This window comes from Dipodomys ordii, unplaced genomic scaffold (genome assembly GCF_000151885.1).
Source record: "Dipodomys ordii isolate 6190 unplaced genomic scaffold, Dord_2.0 Scaffold24, whole genome shotgun sequence".
Classification (NCBI taxonomy): domain Eukaryota; kingdom Metazoa; phylum Chordata; class Mammalia; order Rodentia; family Heteromyidae; genus Dipodomys; species Dipodomys ordii.
The window spans coordinates 14,245,723-14,270,211 of record NW_012267240.1 but is presented as its reverse complement, the minus strand read 5'-3'; the positions used below and the strand labels follow the sequence as shown (position 1 = coordinate 14,270,211).

Genomic DNA, 24,489 nt, shown 5'->3' with positions numbered 1-24,489 from the left:
GTTTCTCAGGAGACTGAGATCTACGGATTGAGGTACAAAGCCATTCCGGGCAGGAAAGTCCATGAGACCCTTTTTTTTTTGGGCCAGTCCTGGGGCTTAAACTCAGAGTTTTGGAATATCCCTATGCTTCTTTTGCTCAAGGCCAGCACTCTATCACTTGAGCCACAGCGCCACCTCTGGCTTTTTCTGTTTATGTGGCACTGAGGAATCGAACCCAGGGCTTCATGCATGATAGGCAAGCACTCTACCACTAAGCCACATTCCCAGCCCTCCATGATACTCTTATCTCCAATTAAGCACTAGAAAGCCAGAAGTAGAGCTGGGGCTCAAAGTGGTAGAGTACTAGCCTTGAGCATAAAAACTCAGGGACAGTGTCCAGGCCTTGAGAACTGGCACCAAAAAAAAAAAAATAATGATAATAATAAAAAGAATGTTGCAGCTTAGGGAGACACAAAGAGTATATTCTTTTTTTTTTTTTTTTGCCAGTCATGGGGCCTGAACTCTGGGCCTGGGCACTGTCCCTCAGCTCTTCAGCTCAAGGCTAGCGCTCTATCACTGGAGCCACAGCGCCACTTCCGGCTTTTTCTGTTTATGTGGTGCTGAGGAATCGAACCCAAGACCTCATGCTTGCAAGGCATGCACTCTACCGCTGAGCTATCTTCCCAGCTCCAAGAGTATATTCTTGCATATCTATTGATAATCAAATTATTTTGCTCATCTGACTATAACTGAGTCTGTTTTAATATGAAAAAAAGAATTACCTATAAAATTTTTCAAAATATAAAAATACAATTTAGGGGCTGGGAAGGTGGCTCAGTGGTAGAGCGCTTGCCTTGCATGCATGAGGTCCTGGGTTCGATTCCTCAGCACCACAAAAGCAAAAAGAATAAAAGCCGGAAGTGTCGCTGTGGTTCAAGTGGTAGAGCGCTAGCCTTGAGCTGAAGTTGAGGGACAGCACCCAGGCCCAGAGTTCAGGCCCCAGGACCGGACCCCCCACCCAAAAAAAAACAATTTATTACCTCCCCAAATAGATTTTGTGCCTTTCTTCTCCTTTGTGTTTGTGTGTATGTATATAAATATACATACATATGTGTGTGGCCGGGAGGGAGCTCAGTGTTTGAACTCAGGGCCTAGGTGCTTTCCTTAAACTGTTTTTGCTGAAGGCTAAAACTCCACTACTTGAGAAACGGCTCTACCTCCACTTGTATCAGAGATATAAGTATCATGAACTTTCCTGCCTGGGCTGGCTTCAAAATCCTCAGATCTTTGTCTTCTGAGTAGCCAGCACTAAAGGCATGAGCTACCAGCACCTGGCGCCTTTCTTCTTTTTAGTAGGGAGAGTGTGGGGAATGTTAAAGATGAAACCCAGGGCCTCACGCATGCTAAGCAGCTTGCCAAGGCCATCCTAAGCATTCCTTCTGAACAGAGGAAGACTTACCATACCTTGTGAATGGCTGACACGGAGGGCTCATTAAAATCATATTGAAAGATAATTTGTCAAAGTCCTCCAATGTAATACCCTAAAGAGCAAACATTTAAGGGTGAAAAAGAATATTAAAACACAAATACTCAATGTATATTAGGTTAAAAAATGAACTATGTAACTTGAGGGAAGGGACAAGAGCGGCAAAATAGGCAAAAAAAAAAAAAAGGGTGACAATGACCAAGAAGTATTGTACTTATAACTTGATTTGGCACTTAGGATCCCTTTGTACAACCATATAATAAGAAGAACGAGGAGGAAGAGAAGTATCTATTTATCAATGACTGTTTTATTTTGCTAATATATTGCTCAGTTATCCTCATTGTCATGTAATCTCTGATCTGTCAGAAATAGAATAAGGCCTCATTTTCTGCTATCTACAATTACTTTACTGTTTTGACACGGTGCACAAAGAACTTCCAAAGAAGCCAGTCACTGTTGGCTCATGCCTGTAATCCTAGCTACTCAGGAAGCTGAGATCTGAAGATCATGTTCGAAGCCAGCTCAGGCAGAAAAGCCCATGAGACTCTTACCTCAAAGTAATCACAGAAAAAGCTGGAAGTGGCATTGTGTCTCAAGTGGTAGAGTGATAGCATTGAACAAAAGGTGTTCAGGGATTCTGCCCAGGCCCAAAATTCAAGCCCTAGGATCAGAAAAGAAAGAAAGAAAGAAAGAAAGAAAGAAAGAAAGAAAGAAAGAAAGAAAGAAAGAAAGAAAGAAAGAAAGAAAGAAAGAAAGAAAGAAAGAAAGAGAGAGAAAGAGAGAGAAAGAGAGAGAAAGAGAGAGAGAAAGAAAGAGAGAAAGAAAGGAAGGAAGGAAGGAAGGAAGGAAGGAAGGAAGGAAAAGAAAGAAGGAAAGAAAGAAAGAAAGGAGGGAGGGAGGGAGAAGAAAAGAAAGAAAGAGAAAGAAGGAAAGAAAGAAAGAAAGGAGTGAGGGAGGGAGAAGGAAAGAAAGAAAGAAAGGAGGGAGGGAGGGAGAAGGAAAGAAAGAAAGAAAGAAAGAAAGAAAGAAAGAAAGAAAGAAAGAAAGAAAGAGAAAGAAGGAAGGAAGGAAGGAAGGAAGGAAGGAAAAGAACTTCCAAATTTTAAGCTTCTAGATTGTAAACAAGATTTCAATGATCCTATTTAATAATATATTATAAATTATATATAACATATAATCATATATAAATAATCATCTTATTCATATTTTGTAGTATATAATAAAAGCTTATTGAGGGGATATCTTTTTTTTTTTTGCGGGTCGTGGACCTGAACTCTGGGCCTGGCACTGTCTCTCAGCTCTTCAGCTCAAGGCTAGAGCTCTACCACTTGAGCCACAGAGACACTTCCGGCTTTTTTCTTATGTGGTGCTGAGGAATCGAACCCAGGGCCTCATGCATGCAAGACAAGCACTCTACCACTGAGCCACCTTCCCAGCCTGAGGGGATATCTTGCCCTAGGAACTCTGAAGTTATTTTATATTTGCATATATATGATAATTAGACCTTTTGTGAGGACTACCAATTATGACTATAACTTAACTTTCTATTACTTCTATTTTTTGTTTTTTTTTAATTTTTATTTATTTATTATTGTGAAAATACTGTACAGAGGGGTTACAATTACATGGGCGAGATAATGAGTACATTTCTTATCAAGCATTGTAGCCTCCTCCTTTGTTTCCCCTTCCCATCCCTTCCCATCCTCTCCCCTACTTCTATTTTTTGTGTGTGATGAAATCCATCTGATGTAATATCAACTTTGAAACTCCTTGTATCTTTTATCAGCATTGCCTATTATTTCTTTGTGCATTTTATAGGGACAATCTATTATTCATTAAGCAATGCTAACAAACGATTCATATTTTAGGGTACCTATTACATGCCAGGCATAGTACTAAAGGGGAAATATAAAAACCACCAATGACTAGAGCAGAAGTCACCTGCCAAGGCCTCAGCCAGCCACAGGAGGAAGATACCTTGAGAATGGTTTTGCTCCTGAACTCAGTGCCTTACCCTCCTCACTCTCCTAATCTCCATGGTACATTTGTATTATTCCATGGAACTGCATGGAATAGGGAAGGTGGGTGTTTTCTCTGGTTTTAAATTCTTGCTAATACAATCACAGTGAATAAAACAATTTTCATTTCAGACTTACTGCTTTGTTCCACTGCTCTGACCCCTGCCAGCTCAGTTCTCTCTGAGTTTTGATGAGTTTCTGACAATAATATTAATTTCATGAGCTGGCAGTTTCATCTGTTTACTAGAAGCATATTTTGAACCTTCCTTCCCCTTTTTATCCAATGTTGACATTATTTCTATACTACAGAATATAGCCTCCTGAGTAGGCTATATTTATCTTTTTTTTTTTTTAAATACTAGGTGCCAGGGGCTCACACCTGTAATCCTAGACTCAGGAGGCTAAGATTTAAGGATCATGGTTCAAAGCCATCCCAAGCAGGAAAGTCCATGAGACTCTTATCTCCAATTAACCACCAGAAAACCAGACTTGGTGCTGTGGCTCAAAGTGGGAGAGCGATAGGTTTGGGTCCAAAGAAGCTCAGGGACAGCTCCTAAGCCCTGAGTTCAAGTCCCAGGACCATCCCAAACAATAAAATAAAGATAAAAATAAACAACTAAGTATATCTAGGCACATTTAATCCTAGTTACTTGGGAGATATAGATTGGGAGATCATGGTTGAAGCCCAGGTATAGAGCAGGTGATGCCAACCTGTGATGCATACCTGTCATCCCTGCTATAGGGGAAGTACAATAATTGAGTGCAATGGTACATGCCTGTTATCCTAGCAAGACAAGGAAATACAAACAGGAGGATGACAGGCCAGGCTGATTCTGGCATAAAGTAAGACCCTATCTCAAAAGTAATCAAGAAGAAAGGCGATGGAGTGGCTTAAGGGGTAGAATGCCTGTCAAGAAAGAGTGAGGTCCTAAGTTCAAACCCCTTGTACTATGAAAAATAAAAATAATAATAGAAATGAAAATAGCAACCATAACATCCAACTAGTTCCTTTCTAATTATATTCACTCTTTTGGATGGTAGTGAGATTTGAACTCAAGGACTTATGCTTGCTAAATAGGGATTCTGAACCTGAGTCATACCTCCATCCCTGACTTGTGCATAATATTTTTTTTTTTTGGTCCAGTCGTGGGGCCTGAACTCTGGGCCTGGGCACTGTCCCTCAGCTCTTCAGCTCAAGGCTAGCGCTCTACCACTTGAGTCAAAGTGCCACTTCCGGCTTTTTTTTCTTTTTACTTATGTGGTGCTGGGGAATCGAACCCAGGGCCTCATGCATGCAAGGCAAGCGCTTTCCCACTGAGCCACCTTCCCAGCCCTTGTGCATAATATTCTTGAGATAGGATGCTGCTTCTTGCCCATGTGCAAGCATGAACAGGCTCCACCTATGTCAGACTTCGCAGTGTCTAGCTCTTCTTTGAGAGATGGGTCTCTGGTACCTTTTCTGCACAGGCTGGGACTGAACCATGATCAGGCCTCAGGCTAACAGAATTTGGTTTACCATTCATTTTTTAATGGAGGCCACTTGAAAGTAAAGAGTTAAGACTCAAGATGGGGAAAATGAGCTTCCTCTCAGATCCTTTGTCCCTGGTAAAAGCCTGCTAGGTTTCTTAACAAGAACAGGCTGTGTCTAATCTATGTTTTTACCTTCAGGGTGAGTGTGAAGGCTATCCGTGTTGAGATGAAACTTTCAGCCTAGTGATTGGGGTTTGAAATGTCTCCTGCTGTTACTGACAAAAAAGTACAGAGTATTTTTTTCCCGCTTGTTAATTGTCATTCTTTCTTTTTTGATTTTGCACAAGATATGTAGAGGAAAATTTCTCATCTTTAATTCTGTCCTATTTTCATAGCATTTGAGACATTTACTTGAAGTTTTCTTTTTTTGTGTCTGCTTATGGCTAAACCCATCTTCATTAACACTGTATTTTCATCCTTATCTTTTCCCATCATTTTTTCTTATTACTATTATGTAAGAATTAGAATTTTAGAAATATCTTTATGATGTCATATTCAATCAGAAGCCCCCAAAAGAATTAATTATTGGTATAATTTCTTAACTAAACAGTAAATTTTTTGGGGGGGGATCCAGTCGTGGGGCCTGAACTCTGGGTCTGGGCACTGTCCCTCAGCTCTTCAGCTCAAGGCTAGTGCTCAACCACTTGAGCCACAGCGCCACTTCCGGCTTTTTTCTTTTTGTTTATGTGGTGCTGAGGAATCGAACCCATGGCCTCATGCATGTAAGGCAAGCGCTCTACCACTGAGCCACCTTCCCAGCCCTAGTAAATATTTTTGATAGCAAAGAATATATGTTACTCATGTTTGTATTCCCCCTAAGGATTCAATTCATTGAATGAAGTAACTATTTAAATGATTATTATGTTGCTGTATAAAATTTAAGATTCCTAAACCTCTTATTACTCTTAAGTTCTCCATTATCCCTCTATCTTCTTTTTGAATGTGGCCCTCAGAGTTATTTTTATATATTAGACATAGACATGCCACACTTTCCCTTCAAGGATTTCATTACAAAGAGCAGGAGTGAAGAAATTAGAAGATACAGGAGGTGACAAATGAACCTGAAGACACAGGGTAAAACAAAACCCACAAAACTTATAACCGTCTCACACATGGAATCTAAATAAGTCAAACCCAGAGAATAAAAGGGTGGTTCCCAGAGGTTAGACCTAAGGAAGGAGGGTACGAAAATGGTGGTCAAAGAGCACACAGTAGGAAAATGTGTGGGAGTGCCACTGTACAGCATAGGAACTACAGTTAACATTAATGTGTTCTGTGCTTGAAATTGTGAAAGGATCACAATAAAAAGTGGTAAGAATGTGAGGTGGAGAATATGTCAACTAGCCTGATTCAACCATTATATAAATGTCATATGTATATATATATAAATATATATATGTATATATATATTAAAAAATATATAATATATATATTTATATATATATATATATATAAAATATACTTCTTATGTGGAAATATCAGAATCAAAATGTATTACTGCCAGGTGCTGGTGGTTCACTCTTGTAATCATAACTACTCAGGAGGCTGAGATCTGAGGATCCTGGTTCAAAGCCAGCCCGGGCAGGAGAGACCATGAGACTCCTATCTCCAATAAACCACCAGAAAACCGGAAGTAGCACTGTAGCTCAAGTGGTAGAGTGCTCATCTTGAGCTGAAGAGCTGAGGGACAGCGGCCAGGCCCAGAGTTCAAGCTCCACGGCCGACCAAAAATATATATATATATGTATATATGATATAATATATAATATACTGAATATTATATAATACACTGAATATATTATAGATATATGAATCTAAATGTACATAATCTGTATTAGAGTCAATTCAAAATTATACATTAATAGTATCTTTCTTCCTTCCATGTATAAACTTGTTCAATCTTCATGAGAAAGCTATATTGACATGATGTTTCTGAAATGCATTGTTATTGGTTACTACCAAGATGATGCGAACCATGTACCCTCTATGATATCCATGGGTAAAATTCTTCACTGAATGAATATTACTAGCCAGGCACTGGAGGCTCATGCCTGTAATCCTAGCTACACAGGAGGCTGAGATCTAAGGATGGAGTTTCAAAGCCAGCCTGGGCAAAAAAATCAGTGAGACTCTTATCTCCAATTAACCACCGGAAATCCAGAAGTGCCGCTGTGGATCAAAATGGTACAGTGCTAGCCTTGAGAGATAAAGCTCCAGGACAGCGCCCAGGCCCTGAGTTCAAGCCCCATGACTAAAAATGAATGAATGAATGAATTCCTAAATCTTACTACCTTTTATTTTTTGGTAATCATACAGCTGAAATATGTTCCCCTTACTTATTTGATTAGTTACTACAGTCCTGGGGTTTTGAAATCAATGCCTGAGTACTGTCCCTTACTTACCATTTTTGCTCAAGGCTAACATTCTGCCATTCAAGCCTCAATTCCACTACCAGCCTTTTGTTGGTTAATTGGAGATAAAAATCTCACAAAGCCCAGGCTGGCTTCAAATCCTATTCATCAAATCTCAGTCACCTGAGAAGCTAACATTACAAGCATGAGCCATGGCATTCAATATGCTCCCATTTTTCAGTGATTGAGAAAAAAATTTTAAAGCATAAAACAATTTTTTTCCAAAAAGTATAGTAAGTTCATAAATGAAACTGGATCAACAAAAAGAAATTAAATACTGTTCATGCTACAATGCAAATGAACTTTGAAAACATGTTAAGCAACAGAACCTAGACAATAGGGCTTATATTAGTCCATTTATATCAAATGTTTAGAAAAAAAATCCATCAAGAGAAGACATAGATTGCTGTCTTGTAGGAGTTGAAGTAGGAATAGAGAATGTTGCTAAGGTTACCTCTTAGAGTACTAAGAACGTTCTGGAAGCCAGATATCCAAGAAATTTATTGGAAAAGAAAACACAAAAATAGCCCATAAACACATGAAAAGGTAGTCAATATTATTTGCCATGAGGGAAATGCAATTTAAGTCACACACCCTTTCTGTTCACTTGGATGATTAAAACAGGATGACTAATAACAAATCTTGGCAAGGAAATTGAATTTCTGCTGAAACATTGACAATAGGAATGTAAAATGGTTAAAGTAAACTTTGGAAAAGTTTTATCTTCTCATGCATTTAAGGAAAATTGCCACATAATACAGCAATTCGACTCCTAAATATTTACCCATAAGATGAACATTTAAAAATTCACACAAAAACTTGTACATGAATGTTCATAGCAACTTTATTAGTAATAGCCTCAAACAGAAAACAAAAGCATGTGACTAGATCCACATATTGTAGTACATAATATCCCACTATGGGGAACAAAGATACATTTTTTATCTTCTAATAAATAGAAACTATTAATTGCCTTCTAAACTTTTATGATTTTCACGATGCATCATCCAATTAAGCCGAGAGAAACCAGGATTTGGGAGTGTTTTCAATCCATTTTTTGGTTACATATGTTTTTTAATAATACGAATTACTTACTTCAATTGTCTTCTCCAGCAACTGTGTGTGAGGAAAACTATGCTTGTAGACTTCATTAGCAACAGTGTTTACATCGATGGCAGCTACCACTTGTGCATGGACACAACTTTCTGTAATGATAAATGGTATGTCGTAAAAAGAATACTCCATAGGAACAGTTGGTCCATCACAGAGAAAAGCTAAAAGTGCAGAATTTAGGAATGGATGGCTTTCCTTAATTTTATCTAGCCAGTTGTCAACCCATCAATGGAGGACCAGGCAAGGAGGAGCCAGGCCAGGAGAAGCCAGGCATGAAACAAAAAATTAGTGGCTGCGGTTCAATTCTCTACCAGAGTTTCAGGGCCAAAAGTAAGATTTAAATTGCAGTTATTGCTTCTTATATTTAGCTTCCTCTCTCATTAAGATATATACTTATGAGACAACTAGAAATTTTTCCTAAGTTAAAAAAAATAAACATAGTATATCCTAAATGAAAGTATATTCTAATTGAAATTTCATATAAATAAAATATCATGGGTTTCTGTCTCACATTAACACAAAGCCCATCTATAATACATCTGAAATGTTTCTGTGTAAGTTTTTTGGCTTTTTTCTTTTTCTTTTTCTTTTGGGGTCCAGTCGGTGGGCCAGAACTTCGGGCCTGGGCGCTGTCCCTCAACTCTTCAGCTCAAGGCTAGCGCTCTACCACTTGAGCCACAGTGCCACTTCCGGCTTTTTTCTTTTTGCTTATGTGGTGCTGAGGAATCGAACCCAGGGCCTCATGCATGCAAGGCAAGTGCTCTACCACTGAGCCACCTTCCCAGCCCTGTGGCTTTTTTCATAAGAGCTTTATTGATATAAAATTACCATAGCTTAAATTTACCTGTTTGAAGCCTAGATAAATTTTTTAATAAGGTGAGGAATTCACTGGTAGCCAGTGTAAACCATCCAGAGACATTAAAATTTTGACATAGAGGGGAGAATACAAGAATATGGAATGTAACTGTAAAGGAATGCTATCATTAGCCTTCAGATGCTGAGAATTTCAGTATGTTCTTAGATTGCAGTCACAATCTGAACTCTGTAATTGCAGCTGCTGCTATTCTTTGCAATCACCACCTTCTTCCCCCAAATCTATATAAAACCAATTATGCAGACCATGTGCAAAATCAGGACACAATAGAAAAAGCTTAGAAACTAAAATAGTTGAAAAGTTAAGCAAATCATTAAAGAAAACACTATAATGTTACAACAGTAGATTCAAATACAGTAAGCCTACCTTACTTGTGGAATTATAAGAGGTTTTTTTTTTTTTTAACCAGGCATGGTCAAAAACATAATAAAAATTTAAAAACCAAAAGAAATTTCAGAAACAAAAATTTTACATTCCTGCACATGCATTACACAGCTCAGTTGATGTGGAGAAGTGCTAGGTCAATCCTGCCTTGTACTCTCTTATATTTAAATCCTTGTATGATCTGATATGTTTCTACCTTTAATTTAATGAAAATTACACCTCCATCAAAGCAAATGAGGCCCAGAAAACAAAATAAAAATTACAGTAACTCTCCCAAACCCCAAAGAGCCCATAATGTGCTGAATTAGAGTGACAAAATGAAATTTTTTATATTTGTTGAGAGGCAGTCTATTTTTAGTGGAAGTTGGGCAGCACTGGGGAGCAGGATGTATCCAGCACTCAAGTATTCAAGAGCATGAAGTAAGATCTTATCTCTGGAGAGCCATTTTAATGAGACAACAGTAACTTTGTGACAGTGATGCTCCTGACACTATGCAGTTTCAAGATATGGATGTTCAGAGCTACTGTACTAATAGTACTTTACAGTACTGAATTCTACACATCCTGAGTATTCACTAATTTTTTCCTTGATAGCTACCACGTTGGAGCATATATTCACAGACATAGTGGTTATTTCTTTAATAATAGCTATCTGCTGATTGGTGGTGACCTTAAATCAGAACAAACATTTTTAAAAAAGCAGATAGAAAAATTCCAGGGTAAGGATCTAGAATGTAAGCAACAAATGCTGGAAATAAAACTAGATTGCAGGAAAAAGGCTCACATCTAATCAGAAAAAGAAAAAAAAAATGTGACCTTACACTGAACTCTAGAAGAGATGAAACCAGAGGAAAAGAGAGCATAGATGTCTCCAGGAAAATATTTACCAGTGCCTCTTAGGTTTAAATAACTCAGATTCCCTAGATATTCTTCTAGAAAGTACCATCCCCTATGCTTATGGGAAATTGCAAACCTTGAGTCTAATCAGTAATACCACAATTAGCCACCTCCAACTGAATCTAAATTGAACAGGTGCTTAATTGCTTGAGTATAAACAATAGGTTATGAATTCTATCTTTGTCAAAAACAACAGAAAGATCTTGAGACATAAATTAAGAAGGCTTCTCAACCAAAGAAAAATCATTATTTGAAGATTAATCTGAAAAAAAATCACAAAATGTATAATTCAGGTCAACAAGTAAACTACTACTAATCACTGTATGACACTCAAGATTAGGGGCTGGGAATATGGCTTAGTGGTAGAGTGCTTGCCTATCATGCATGAAGCACTAGGTTCAATTCCTCAGTACCACATACACAGAAAAAGGGGGAAGAAGTGCTGTGGCTCACTCAAGTGGTAGAGGCTAGCCTTGAGCAGAAGAAGCTCAAGGACAGTGCTCAGGCCCAGTTCAAGTCCCAGAACTGGAAAAAAAAACAGATTAAATAAACATTCACCATAGTATTTTATTGTTTTCTAAATCAGACCTACTTTCACCAGGCTGCTGTGCTTACATTTTCACTATTTATGCAGCACACAGGTCTGCCTGGAATTGGTTAACATGAGTTTCACCTCTTTCTCAGGCTGACTAAAAATTCAGAGTGATGTACTAAATCTATACCAAAATCAATAGTTAATTTTATGTTTGTGCATTATGTGCCTGCAGGTCATAAAGTCTGACAAAAAGCAATTGTATGTGAGTGTTTCTAGTGGAGACCCAAAACTGATGAACTGAAAATTTTTTCTCAGGAACGAATGGATTTTAAAGTCAATAAACATATAGTTTCACAGATTGATGCACAGATTTTAGACAGCATGACCCAAAAAGTTATTTCCATTAGTAAACAAAAATGGATATAAAGGCTGAGGTCACGGCTCAAGTGGTAGAACATCTGCTTCCAGAAAGGGTGAGGCACCGGGCTCTGGTGGCTCACGCCTTTAATCCTAGCTACTCAGGAGGCTGGGATCTGAGGATCATGGTTCAAAGACAGCCTGGGCAGCAAAGTCCATGAGACTCTTATCTCCAATAAACCACTAGAAAACTGGAAGTGGCGCTGTAGCTCAAGCGGTAGAGCACTCGCCTTGAGCTGAATAGTGCAGGGACAGCACCCAAGCCCAGAGTTCAAACCCCACGACTGATTAAAAAAAAAAAATACTGAAAGGGTTAGGCCCTGAATTCAAACCTCTGTAGTACCACCAAAAAAAAGGGGGGGGGGTCAAAAATGCAGATTTACAGTATACAAGTTAAATATTCTAATTCCAAAATTATTGGGACCAGAACCAAAAGTGTTTCAAACTTTAGAACATTTGCATAGTCATAATAAGATAGCTTCAGAGTGGGACACTAAATGCAAAACTCATTTGTGCTTTATTTATACCATGTACACATATGCTAAAGGTAATTTTATAAAAAGAAAATTTTAGTGCACCTGCATTTTTACTGTAACCAAAACATGAGATCAGGAGTAGGAATTTCCACTCATGATTTCATATTGATGCTCAAAAAGCTTGGGTTCTGGAGTTTGGGGACTAGGGTATTCAATCAGTACTAAGATTATTACACTAATTCAGTTCGTCTTTCAAAACAGAATTGTTCCTGGATATGAATCCATTTTTAAGGGAAAAATTAAACTTATAAGTAACAATAGAAAGCATATCATTTTTGTCAAAATGTTAAAGTGAGCCCCAAAGATAACTTATTTTAGTATTTCCTAGCATATAGCTTAAAAATGTACTCTCGAAAACCTTTAAGTGGAAGATACATACTTTGAAATTATATTTCTAAAAATGTCAAAGTGGAGATGCTCCTGTAGAACTGTTCTCATAGGAACTCTCTCATATAAGGGATCCAAGAATAAGACTGGATCACATGGTCCATGGATTCTCAAAGGAGAGAGAAAACCGAAAAGGGACCCATTGGGATCTTTTGGTAAAGGTGAAAGGAGGGATGTGCTTTCAATATTTTAATATATTACTTTGCCCAGCTTTTGTTCATGAGATTTGAGTTCCTGGATTTGAGGTTTAGGAATAGGAAGCATAGGTTTTTAAAAAGCTGAGAAATGCAGTGAGACATTCTAGATAAGAGAAAACAATTTCCATTGTGTTTAAAGATTACCACACTGAATCTATAAGAAAAGGACAAAGACATTATGTTTCTATTTATGGGAACTGATTGCTAAAATGCAAATTTACATTTGAATGTGAATACTTTTCCTTTGATTTCTGGTAAAGCTGGTAGGGGATTACGATTTCTGATAGGGGAGGACTTCTGGTTGGAATAGTAAAAAGGTACAAATTTATACTCCGCCTGGCTTTCCGAACCAAATCAAGAATTTTAATTTTCATGCATAATGATTAAAATAGAAGCACAAAAAATTTGAAATGTAAATATAGCATTAATCCTCCCACTTTGAAATAAGGCACATGGTTTGCTTTCTGATCTGTATCCCATATAGGTTAAGTATTTGATTTGCCTCATTATAAGCACACCTGAGACATTTAATCAGGTAGGTTAACACTGACATCTAGTTGTGAAATGGGAGATCAATTGGTTGAGTATAGCTAATTTCTATTTCCTTTCATTCCAAGTGTCAGCTTAATTAGAAATAGAAGGATAAACACAAACATATCTGTAAGGATTCTGAATTTAATATCAGTAGCAAAGGACTAGGAGTATGGCTCAAGTGGTAGAACCAAGGGATGACCTGGGTTCAACTCCCAGTACTACAGGATAAAGTGAGTAAGCAAGCATCAAATATTTTACTGCTGTTAGCAAAGCAAAGTACATTTCTTGGATCTTAATTTTTTTCTGCATTTCAAAACTCACTAATGATATTTCTATGAATAAAACATAAAATGAGTTTAAACGCTATGCAATGACCATTCAGTTTCCTTAAAAAGTCTCCTTAGAGCTGGGTGCTGATGGCTCACGCCTGTAATCCTAGCTACTCAGGAGGCTGAGATCTGAGGATAGTGGTTCAAAGCCTGCCCGGGCAGGAATGTCCATGAGACTCTTATTTCCAATATACCACCAGAAAACTGGAAGTGTCACTGTGGCTCAAGTGGTAGAGCGTAGCCTTGAGCTGAAGAGCTCAGGGACAGCGCTGAGGCTCAGAGTCCAAGCCCCACAACTGACAAAAAAAAAAGTCTCCTTAGAAGTTCAGCTACTATTCAATGAAATAAAAATGTTTGGGGTCAAGACATACTTTACTGTTATCGACATCTGAGTAAACATTAGAGGCCACGAAGACATGGCTGGGCAGCGCCCAGAAGAGAAATATGTCAAAGTAATATTAAAAGTAAAAATGGACCACACACAAATAAGGGCGCATGCGTGCACACACACACACACACACACACAAGATTTGCATGAAAACACAGTGAAATATAGAGAAATAGAGAGGCAAGGAGGCAACAGGTTTTGAGGAGGACCTTGAGAAAGGAAGTTAAGACACAAGAAATATTTCTAGTGTCCAGGAAAGTCCATTTAACATAGTGTCGGTGTGCTAAGGTAGCTAGTACTGTCTCCCCTCCCCATTTCAGTCTCTTTCTCCCCTCCTCTCTCATTTTGGCCAGGGGCTACAGAACACTAAACAACACTGCCAGGACCCTCAGTCCTGAGGATCTGAGTGGACTCAGCTTCCAGGGACATGCACTGATCTCTAAAATGATTTTTTTCCATATACAGGTAGTTGAAATTGTCAACCTGACACTTCAGTAGCTCCATCCAATAAGACTTTCTGCAGTGATAAAAATGTTCTATATCTATGCTGCTCAATGTGGCAGCTGTCACTCACGTTGTAGATGAGTACTAAGCATGCAACATGTGAACAGTACAACTGAGGAACTCCATCTCTATTTTAAATATAAATACATCTGTCTTGTGGCTACAATACTGTATAGCACAGTTACTAGGTTCCACAGCAATAGTCCTGAATAGAAGCACAACTGGATAGTGGGGAAAACAGAGGGAGGAAAATTGCTGTCACTCACTAGCTGGGCAGCCTTAGGAAACTCATTTATCATCTCTAAGCTTCAATCTCTTCATCAATGGAACTCACAGAAAAACAGCTTTACAGCAGTAAATGCTGCTAAAAATTAAACTGAGAGTCTATAAAATAGCTGTCAACATGAAGATACTCAGTAATTACTGAAACTTCTATTCACTACCTGGCATTTACCTGAAATATGTTTCAGGTAAATTTAACAGATAACTTAGTACATAAGTTAATGATGGGGATGATTTTAATTTTTATTAAATTTAGGAAATGAGACTAGTGAGATAATGTTCAGAGTTATAAGCTACTTGTTTTGAGACAGATCAGGAGAAACATCTTCAAAAGATGTTAGAGTAATATAAGAGGACAGTATCTTCACAAATGACAAAAAGTGGATGATTTCAACCTTTGCTATAAAAATACTAAATAAAAATGGACTGAAATATAATCCCCAGAGAGCAGCAGTGATAAGTCTTTCCTGACCTTGCTACCAATCCTTGGAATGATAAGCACAAGGGAGGTAGAGCCAGCATGCCCTCCATCCAGGGTCATTACCACTTGTTTGGTCTACTACGAGGCCTTGTGCCTGCTAATCAAGAACCCTACCAACAACACCCCCACAGAAGTAACTCCTTTAACTTCTCAGATTTCCATTTAACTTGTCTTTGAATAATTATTAATTCATAAGCCCTAATTCTTACAAATAGTATTTGGTAATTTTATTTTTGGGGGAGTCCAGTCGTGGGGCCTGAACTCTGGGCCTGGGTGCTGTCCCTCAGCTCTTCAGCTCAAGGCTAGCGCTCTACCACTTGAGCCACCGTGCCACTTCCGGCTTTTTTCTTTTTTGCTTATGTGGTGCTGGGGAATCGAACCCAGGGCCTCATGCATGCAAGGCAAGCGCTTTACCACTGAGCCACCTTCCCAGCCCCAGTATTTGGTAATTTTAGATAACCTACTGCCCTGAAATTAAGAGACTCTTCCTTCCATCAACTTTTGACAACAATTAAGAGAAAACTCACCTGGAAAGTGATGAGATCATTTATTTCCAAATCATGTGTATTAAAAGAAAAAGTCAATCTTTATAGGGATTGTTTCTTATAGAAAGCCCTATCTTAGAAACCTCATGAAAAGAGATGTGATCATTCAAAGATATTAAATAAACATGTTTATGATAAACTACACATACCAGTACATATAATGCCTAATGTCAGTTAAAAATTACAGCACTGCTGGACATCAGTGGCTCACACCTATAATCCTAGCTACTTAGGAGGCTGAGATCTGAGGATTGTAGTTTGAAGCCAGCAGAGGTGAAAAAGTCCGTGAGACTCTTACCTCCAAATAAGTACCAAAAAATTGTAGTGAAGCAGTAGCTCAAGTGTTAGAATGTTAACTTTGGACAAAAACACTAAAAGGGACAGTGCCCAGGCTCAGAGTTCAAGCTCCAGGACTGGCACCAATAAAATAAAATAAATGACAGCATCAATAACCAAACTCACTGAATGCTGCTGAATAAGAGCATAACTGGGGGTGGGGCAGGGGAGTGGTGGCGAGGGGCTCAGTCTGATTAAAGTGCTATAAATGCATATGTCAAGTACCACAGTGAATAATTAACACACACGTTAAAAAATGAATAAGATTGTGAGACAGTCCTATCTGGGGTATGGAAGGAAGAGGGCAAAAGTGGAGAGGGTGAAAGTGGGTGAAAACACTTTCTGCACATGTGGGAAGACAGAGCAACGAAGTTTGCAGGTAAGGGAAATGAAGGAAGATGGAGGAGGTGAGTCTAATCAAAGTACACTGTATGAATGTGTTTAAATAAAATCCACTTGCACAGCCACTTGATGCTAATAAAAATATGGGAAAATAAAAGCATTAAAAAACAACAACAGCATTAGCTGTGTGCCATTGGCTCATTCTTGTAATCCTAGCTATTCAGGAGGCTGAGATCTGAAGATCTTGGTTCAAAGCTAGCCTGGGCAGGAAAGTCCATGAGACTCTTATCTCCCAATTACCCCTGAGAAGTGGCACTGTGGATCAAGTGGTAGAATGTTCACCTTGAGCTGAAGCACTCAAGGACAGCACCCAGAGTTCAAGCCCCATGACCAACCAAAAAAAAAAAAGCAGCATGAAATACTCATTTTTCTTAACATACATTAGTAAATTAGTACATATGGGTCTCTCTGGGGCTTTTTCTAGGTTTTAAAGAAGTCATCCTAAGGCTCAAAAGTCTTCTCAAAGTTACCACTGCATTCTTGATAAGATCCAAACTCCTTAGCACAATCTGGTCCCTGTGTACTTGTGTCCACCCTTCTCTTTTGACACTGTACCCTGTGTTCTTCCAACTTGCAGGCACCATACTCAAACACATACACTTTTCCTTCAGAGAACACCAAGTGACAAGTAGCATCTGGTTCATCATATTTCCCAATCCTACTGATTCTGTATATGGTATCGAGACTCACCTCAGGTTGCCCAACCCCTATTCTTGATTATTATTATTGGTCTCTCGGGACTTACTCGGCTCAGCCATGACCTCTTCCACTAAGGCCTCTTAGTCCTGCAGGCTCTGTTCACAGTCTAGTTCACATTTTGCCAAGGGCAGCATGTCTCTCATTAGACTAAACTATCTGACAGAGCCAGACCATGCTCCCTGCATCTAGGTACTCCTTGTACTTAAATATGGTTGTTAACTAGTACAGCCAGGCACCCAGTAAGGGCCTCTTAATTGTGCATAAGAGTGAGTTATGATTTCTAAATTCAGCTCTCAGTTTTTTTTTTTTTGGTCGGTCGTGGGGCTTGAACTCTGGGCCTGGGCGCTGTCCCTCAGCTCTTCAGCTCAAGGTGAGCGCTCTACCACTTGAGCTATAGTGCCACTTCCGGTTTTCTGGTGGTTTATTGGAGATAGGAGTCTCACGGTCTCTCTTGCCCGGGCTGGCTTTGAACCGCGATCCTCAGATCTCAGCCTCCTGAGTAGCTAGGATTACAGGCGTGAGCCACCAGCGCCCGGCTAGCTCTCAGTTTTTTATTGTGTTTCTTTTTTTCTTTTTCTTTTCAGGTCATGGGGCCTGAACTTGGGCTGGGCTCAGCTGTTCAGCTCAAGGCTAGCATCCTAGCCACAGTGCCACTTCCGGCTTTTTCTGTTTATGTGGTGCTGAGGAATCGAACCCAGTACCTCATGCATACAAGGCAAACACTCTACCACTGAGCTACCTTCCCAACCCCTTTTTATTGGGTTTCTATTCCTAAGAATACCACTTGTTAGAGAAAAAAAAAAGTTTAATAAGCCTATACTTACACGTTCAAGAATATCTACCTAAAGGTTCACCTTAAAGTAGATGGTTAATAAGAGGTCAAACTTTTCACCTTGAAGACACCTACACTGAAGTTCCTAGGCTAGCCTATGAAATTTAGTTATCTTGTAAACTTCTTAAATAGAGTACTAATGTGCTATTGTCGGGCAGTCAGTACAAAATGGGTACTGTAATAAATATTTACTGACTCTCGAATGTATTTGTGCTTGCTTGTTTTCTTTTTTTTCAAGACAGGTCTCACTATGGAGCCTTGGCTGCCTTTGAACTCTCAATCCTTCTTCCTCCTTAGCCCAAGTGCCAAGACCACCATGCTCGCAGAATGTACCACATTTATAATTAGTACAATGCAAACAAAGGAACCTATTTTTTATCATGGAACTAAATAATTTATTTTATTTATTTTTTTGTTAGTCATGGAGCTTGAACTCTGGGCCTGTCTAGAGCTATCCCTCAGCTCTTCAGCTCAAGGCTAGCGCTCTACCACTTGAGCCACAGTGCCACTTCTGGCTTTTTTTATGTGGTGCTGAGGAATCGAACCCAGGGCCTCATGCATGTGAGGCAAGCACTCTACCACTGAGCCACCTTCCCAGCCCCAGAACAAAATAATTTAATACTTCTTTTGGTTATGAGCTTGAGAAATAACTAAATGAAAACAAGTATAAATATAGATAATGTTTGGATACATTCTCAAAAGTGGGGGCTAGGAATGTGGCTTAGTGGTAGAGTGTTTGCCTCACATGCATGAAACCTTGGGTTCGATTCCTCAGTAACACATAAAAAGAAAAAGAAAAGTCCAGAAGTGATGCTGTGGCTCAAGTGGTAGAGTGCTAGCCTTGTGCAAAAGAAACTCAGGGACAGTGCCCAGGCCCTGAGTTCAAGCCCCAGGACTGGCAAAAAAAAAAAAGGTATATCAAAAGAAATATAAAAATTAAACAATGTTATAGTCTTTTAAAGACCACCAAGTAAGTGGAATATGACTAAAGTTCCCATGTTGAAAGCTACGTATTCATATACATATAGAACTTAAAAGATATAAATTACTTAATTAACAAGTATACATACGATCTAGCCATGTGATTACAATTTTTCTGGCTGATGCTTATAATTTGTAACATGAAAATGTTTTATATAGTCGAGCGTTGGTGGCTCACACTTGTAATCCTAGCTACTCAGGAGGCTGAGAGCTGATGATCACGGTTCAAAACCAGCCCAGGCAGGAAAGTCCATGAGACTCATCTCCAATTAACCACCAGAAGTGGCACTGTGGCTCAAGTGGTAGAGCGCTCTCCTTGAGCTGAAGAGCTGAGGGATAGTGCCCAGGCCCAGAGTTCAAGACCCAGAACCAACAACAACAACAAAAAAGTTTTATATAAAACATACTCAGACACTCACTGGGAAGTGACCCAGATACTCACTGAAAAAGATTTGTAACAAAAAAGATTTGTTACAAAAATATAATTATGTTATCAAAGAAATCTGCAAAATCAACCTACAAAAATCCTATCTAGGGCTGGGAAGGTGGCTCAGTGGTGGAGTGTTTGCCTTGCATGTATGAGGCCCTGGGCTCGATTCCTCAGCACCACATAAGAAGAAAAAGCTAAAGTGGCGCTGTAGCTCAAGTGGTAGAGTGCTCGCCTTGAGTTGAAGAGCTGAGGGACAATGCCCAGGCCCAGAGTTCAAGCCCCACGACCGACAAAAAAAAAAAAAAACTATATATAAAGAAGAAAAAGCTAGAAGTGGCGCTTTGACTCAAGTGGTAGAGTGCTAGCCTTGAGCTGAAGAGTTCAGGGACAGTGCCCAGGCCCAGAGTTCAGGCTCCATGACCGACAAAAAAATCTTATCTACATTTGACCTGCCATTCTGAGACTTCTTTGATTTACTGTTAACCCTTCTTGAAAGCTTATTCTTGCCTTATATGTACTTGAAGTTTCAGATCTTATTCTACAAAATGCTATGGGTATAAGTTTTGCTATGGGCAGCTCTTTAAAAAAAAAAAAAGTTAAGTTGTACAATTTCTTAGTAGGCTAGCTATGTACGTATGCTCTGCTGTGGCTTCCTTCCTTGTTTCCCCTTTCCAGTCTCCTAACCACATAATTATCTATCAGTCTTTTTCTACTGAGCCAAGCCAGGTGATAACAATGTTAGATATTAATATTGCTTTTTATTAAGACATCTGTATAATTATTGTAACAATGCAACAGCACATTACATAAGCTTCTAAGGATGAAAGAATTTTGATGGTACTTGGATTTGAACTCTGACCTCACACTTTCTAGGCTTGTGCTCAATCCATTCCTTCCCCCCCCACACACACACACATGTATTTCACTTAATTTTTTCAGGTAGCATTTTATGGTTTTTGCTTAGAGCTAGCTTCAGACTGCTATCCTCCTAATCTACATTTTCCCTTATAGCTGAAAACAGAGATATGAACCACCCCAGCTGGCTTATTGAGATAGGATCTTGCTAACTTTTGTTGCTGGCCTCAAACCACAATTTTTCTAATCTCTATCTCCCAAGAAACTAGGATCATAAGGCATGAGCTATCATTCCCAGTCTCACAATGAAAACTTGAGACACTAAAATATGCATTTTGTCTGAGCAAATCTATCACCTGAAAGAAATTAAATGTACTTTTTTTTCTTTTTTTTATATAACCACTTGAAATCAGTAGTGCTCAATTCATTAAATACTGTCACTATCCTACACTGTCAACTTCTCATTACCCTTGGTACTAAAAAGAGAAGCTGGAAAGTTTGTTTTCTGGTTGTCTTGGTAATTTAATCATTAGCATATACACATACACGTTCAAAGTTTGTCATTTTGTATCCCAAGTGTCCAGCTTGGCACAGAACAGGCAGAACTCACTCCATAAATATTTTTCCTATGTTCATTTTTTATTACTGTTAAGCAATTATACAAAGAAGTTACAAATCCCTAAGTCAGGTTATGCGTACAATGCCTCATGGCCAATGTCACCCCTTCCTTCATTCTCGGCCATTTTTCTCCTCCCCTTTCTCCCCTCAAGTTACTAGCTCATTTTTCACAGTGTACATTGAATATAATGACTACACATGCTCACCCTTCCTCTTTCCACTCCTTCCAAATCATGTCTGTGCTTCCTGGCATTCATTTTGATAAACAGTCCATTAGTTGTTTACAGGAGTTACGCCTTTGGATTCCATCCCTAAGTATACCATCCTTTAGTCAGTTTGGGTGTAAATGCGTTGAGCTCTGTATCTGTTTTTGTGCATATTTGTATTGTAGATTTAGCTTCACATATGAGAGAAACGTGGCCTTTGTCTCTATGAGCCTGGCTTACATCACTTAGCATGATTTGTTCTAGGTCTATCCATTTCCTGCAAATGACATATTCTTTCTCAATGAAAAAAAGAATTTTTTTTTTTTTTTACCAGTCTCTGAGGTTGTTTTGCTCAAGACTAGCCCTATACCACTTGAGGCACTACTTCCTGTTTTTTTCTGTTTATGTGGTGCAGAGGAACTGAACCCAGGGCTTCGTGCATGCTAGGCACTAAGCCACATTCCCAGCCCTTAATAAATATTTTTAAATCAGTATTACCAACTGAATCTTTTACTAGCAATTTAACAATGAAGAAATTATAGGCACCAACTAAAAGAGGTCATAATAATCTATTTTCAGAGTCTACACATGTATCAAGCACGACTAAACACTTTCTAATTTTAGTCCTGTCAATAGAGTATCTGAGGGGATTGTTTCACAGCCTAAAACCAGGAAACGGGTTATTAGGAATGAGCCCCAGGTCGGAGTGTGCAGCCAAGCTTGAACTTACATTGGAACCCAGATCCCTGACCTCTAACTGAAGAAGACGGTGATGTTCCTGTGCGCGTACTTACTCAGGTTTTCCCTATTGACTGGTACAGGCTCTTACCTACACTTGTACCCATCACCCTGTTCCGCCCGCCTCCCCGCACCCCACCCCGCGCTGCCACTTCCGTTTGGGTAAAGCACTGTCTCCCCAACTTCTGAGGGACAGACAGCACCTTAGAAAGAGGAAGGGGAAGGAGGAGGGGAGGGGAGGGGAGGCCTGGCGCTGGGCCAGGAGCTCTTCCCTCCCTCCAACTTTGTCCAGGCCGCTTTAGTCACACTTCACAGGCCCACAAACCCCCGCCTCACTGTCAGGCCGCGGAGACGCCAGGCCTGTCCAGGCGACGACAATAAGCCCCCTCCATCCCCGCCCCGGGCCCCCTCCATCCCCGCCCCGGGCCCCCTCCGCCAAACCCCAGGCCCCGAGACACCGCCCCCGGTGGTTTCCATGACAACCGAGTCCCGCCCCCTCGTCCTTCCCCCCCCCACCTCACTCCGCCTCCATCCCAGCGTCGGGACTGGTCAGCTCGGTCAGCCGGGTCAGCTCTCACCTCTCAGCGCATGGTGCATGCCGCCAATGCCGCTATACAGCTCCAGGGCCCGCAGAGGCTCCATCCTGGGGCCGCCGCCGCCGAAGCCGAAGCCTGGGCGCTAGGCCTCTGCGGCTCGGTCCCTCTTTCCTCCTTCCCCACTTCCGCGCAGCTCCCTTGGCCTGTGGTTCCGCGGCTGTTCGGTTCCCCCCGGGTCCTGCAGTAGCGCTGGCTCTGGACCCCGCAGGGCGCCTTGGGGCCTGGGGCCTGGCAGGGGTCAGCAGCGGGACAAAGGACAGAACATAATGAGTACTCCCGACTGAACGGCTGCGCCCTTGTTTGGAGTTTTCGGAAGCCTTGGGTGGGAGAAGAACAAGAAACTCAGTAGAGGGGGGAAATGGTCTTTTCACTTCAAAGGGAATTACTGATCAGAATTCAGAAGTTTTTTTTTTTAAAAAAAAAATCTTTTTCCTTTAGGCGAGGAGCTTTGTGGGTCCTTTAAAAGTGTGAACTAGTCAAGCATTCCTTCCACTAATCTTAAGCTCAGTGGTGTGAGGGAGAGAAATCCCTCCCACCAGCTTCTTCTGAGAGAAAACTTCCAAATAATCAGAGTAGGGCCCTGACTGGGTGGTCATTGTTGTAATTATGTGTGCTGCAGTCGATATTAGGGTTAATCATCTTTAACACGGGTTATGTGCTATTAATAGCACTTAGGGGCTCCTAGAATTGGTGCCCAGTGGCCAAATTGTTAGAAGGGCCATTTAAAACTAAAATAAGAAATGTTTGCACTGTGAAGACTGTCCTTGTAGCATTTGTTCGTTGCAGCCAAGTGAAAAAGAATTTTCCAACCCAGGAAAATGCGGAGAGGCAAAGGCTTATTAGGAAGGCATTAATGAATAGTATAGGCAGATAGGCAAGGGAGCTTATCGTATCTGTGTGGCTGTGACTGCTCTATGGGGCTTGGACAAGGCTCTATGGTGTTCGTGGGAAGTTGGATGAAAGGGTGTTTCCTTTTAGTGTGTGTGGAACCTGTTGACTGATTGTCTATTTCTTGGACCTTAGTTCAAACTTCCTGATGGTGGACCATCCTGAGAGTCTTCACATCTGTATTTCATCTGGCCCATATCTCAACCATGATTCATTTTGCCCTTCACTTGGCCAGTTTCACCCACTTGGTTTACTGCTCCTTTCCATTCCATCCCATACCCTCCACATAGACATTGACAGAATAATAAAAAAAAATCCTGATTTTAATGTGATGATCAGTTCATCTTCTTGTAACTCCTTCAAACTGGGAAGGGTCATAGAGATGTCCCTGCCTATGTATGTGTTGTTTTGGCAGACAGTTGTGGCCCTTGATATTTCTCTCTCTGATGTGTCTCTAAATAGGGCCACCTCCATCCTTCTATTTCTCAATACTACCACCGGTTAATTCTTGTTAAGAGAAATTTGCAGGTTCTGCCTATAATAAAAAATAACTGGTCTATCAGAAACTTGGATGCCATGCTGTTAACAAGTGTAAAGTACAGTATCTGAATTATAGAACTGACAATATATTCCATGTGGTCTGGAAATTAACTTTTTAAATAGCATATATGCCTCAGGCGTTCAATGTTTTGCTTTAATTGGTCGCTTATTTCAGATGAGAAGAGGTTTCATGGTAGAAAAATACCAGAGAACTGGGTTTCAGCCTTGGCATTGTCAGTAACTGGTTGTGTGGCTGAGGTAAGCTGGGTTTCCTCATCTGTGAAATAAAGAGGAAGAAAAGAGAGCAATATAGCTGAGGGCTTTGTAGTTCCACAATCACAGGGATGAATTCATGCTAGCAAAACTATGCTTTGACTTGGCTCCCTGCCAGTTTTCTGTTTAAATCAAAATACACATAAAAATATAGAAATATACTCTTAAATCAATCCAATTTAGGGAAGGTATGTACACACTAATAAATGCATAACTCATGGAAGAAGTTTCTAATATTTATTACACAATATCAGTAACATAAATAATA

The 24,489-nt window shown here is 39.9% G+C and overlaps 1 protein-coding gene across 3 annotated transcripts in view; it reads right to left on the bottom strand.

The window, feature by feature from the left end:
• Positions 1 to 22,611, bottom strand: part of Trdmt1 (tRNA aspartic acid methyltransferase 1) — a 42,919-nt gene extending 20,308 nt beyond the window's left edge. For 2 of the 3 annotated variants that reach the window (XM_013014615.1, XM_013014617.1), the window contains exons 1-3: positions 22,503 to 22,611; positions 8,520 to 8,629; positions 1,444 to 1,520 (exon numbers count right to left, since the gene is read on the bottom strand). In XM_013014615.1, the coding sequence (XP_012870069.1) occupies positions 1,444 to 1,520; positions 8,520 to 8,629; positions 22,503 to 22,566 (251 nt within the window). In that variant the 5' untranslated portion in view covers positions 22,567 to 22,611. The remainder of the gene's footprint in view (positions 1 to 1,443; positions 1,521 to 8,519; positions 8,630 to 22,502) is intronic. The other variant, XM_013014616.1, reaches the window with a different exon arrangement.
• Between the last annotated feature and the right edge of the window lie 1,878 nt (positions 22,612 to 24,489).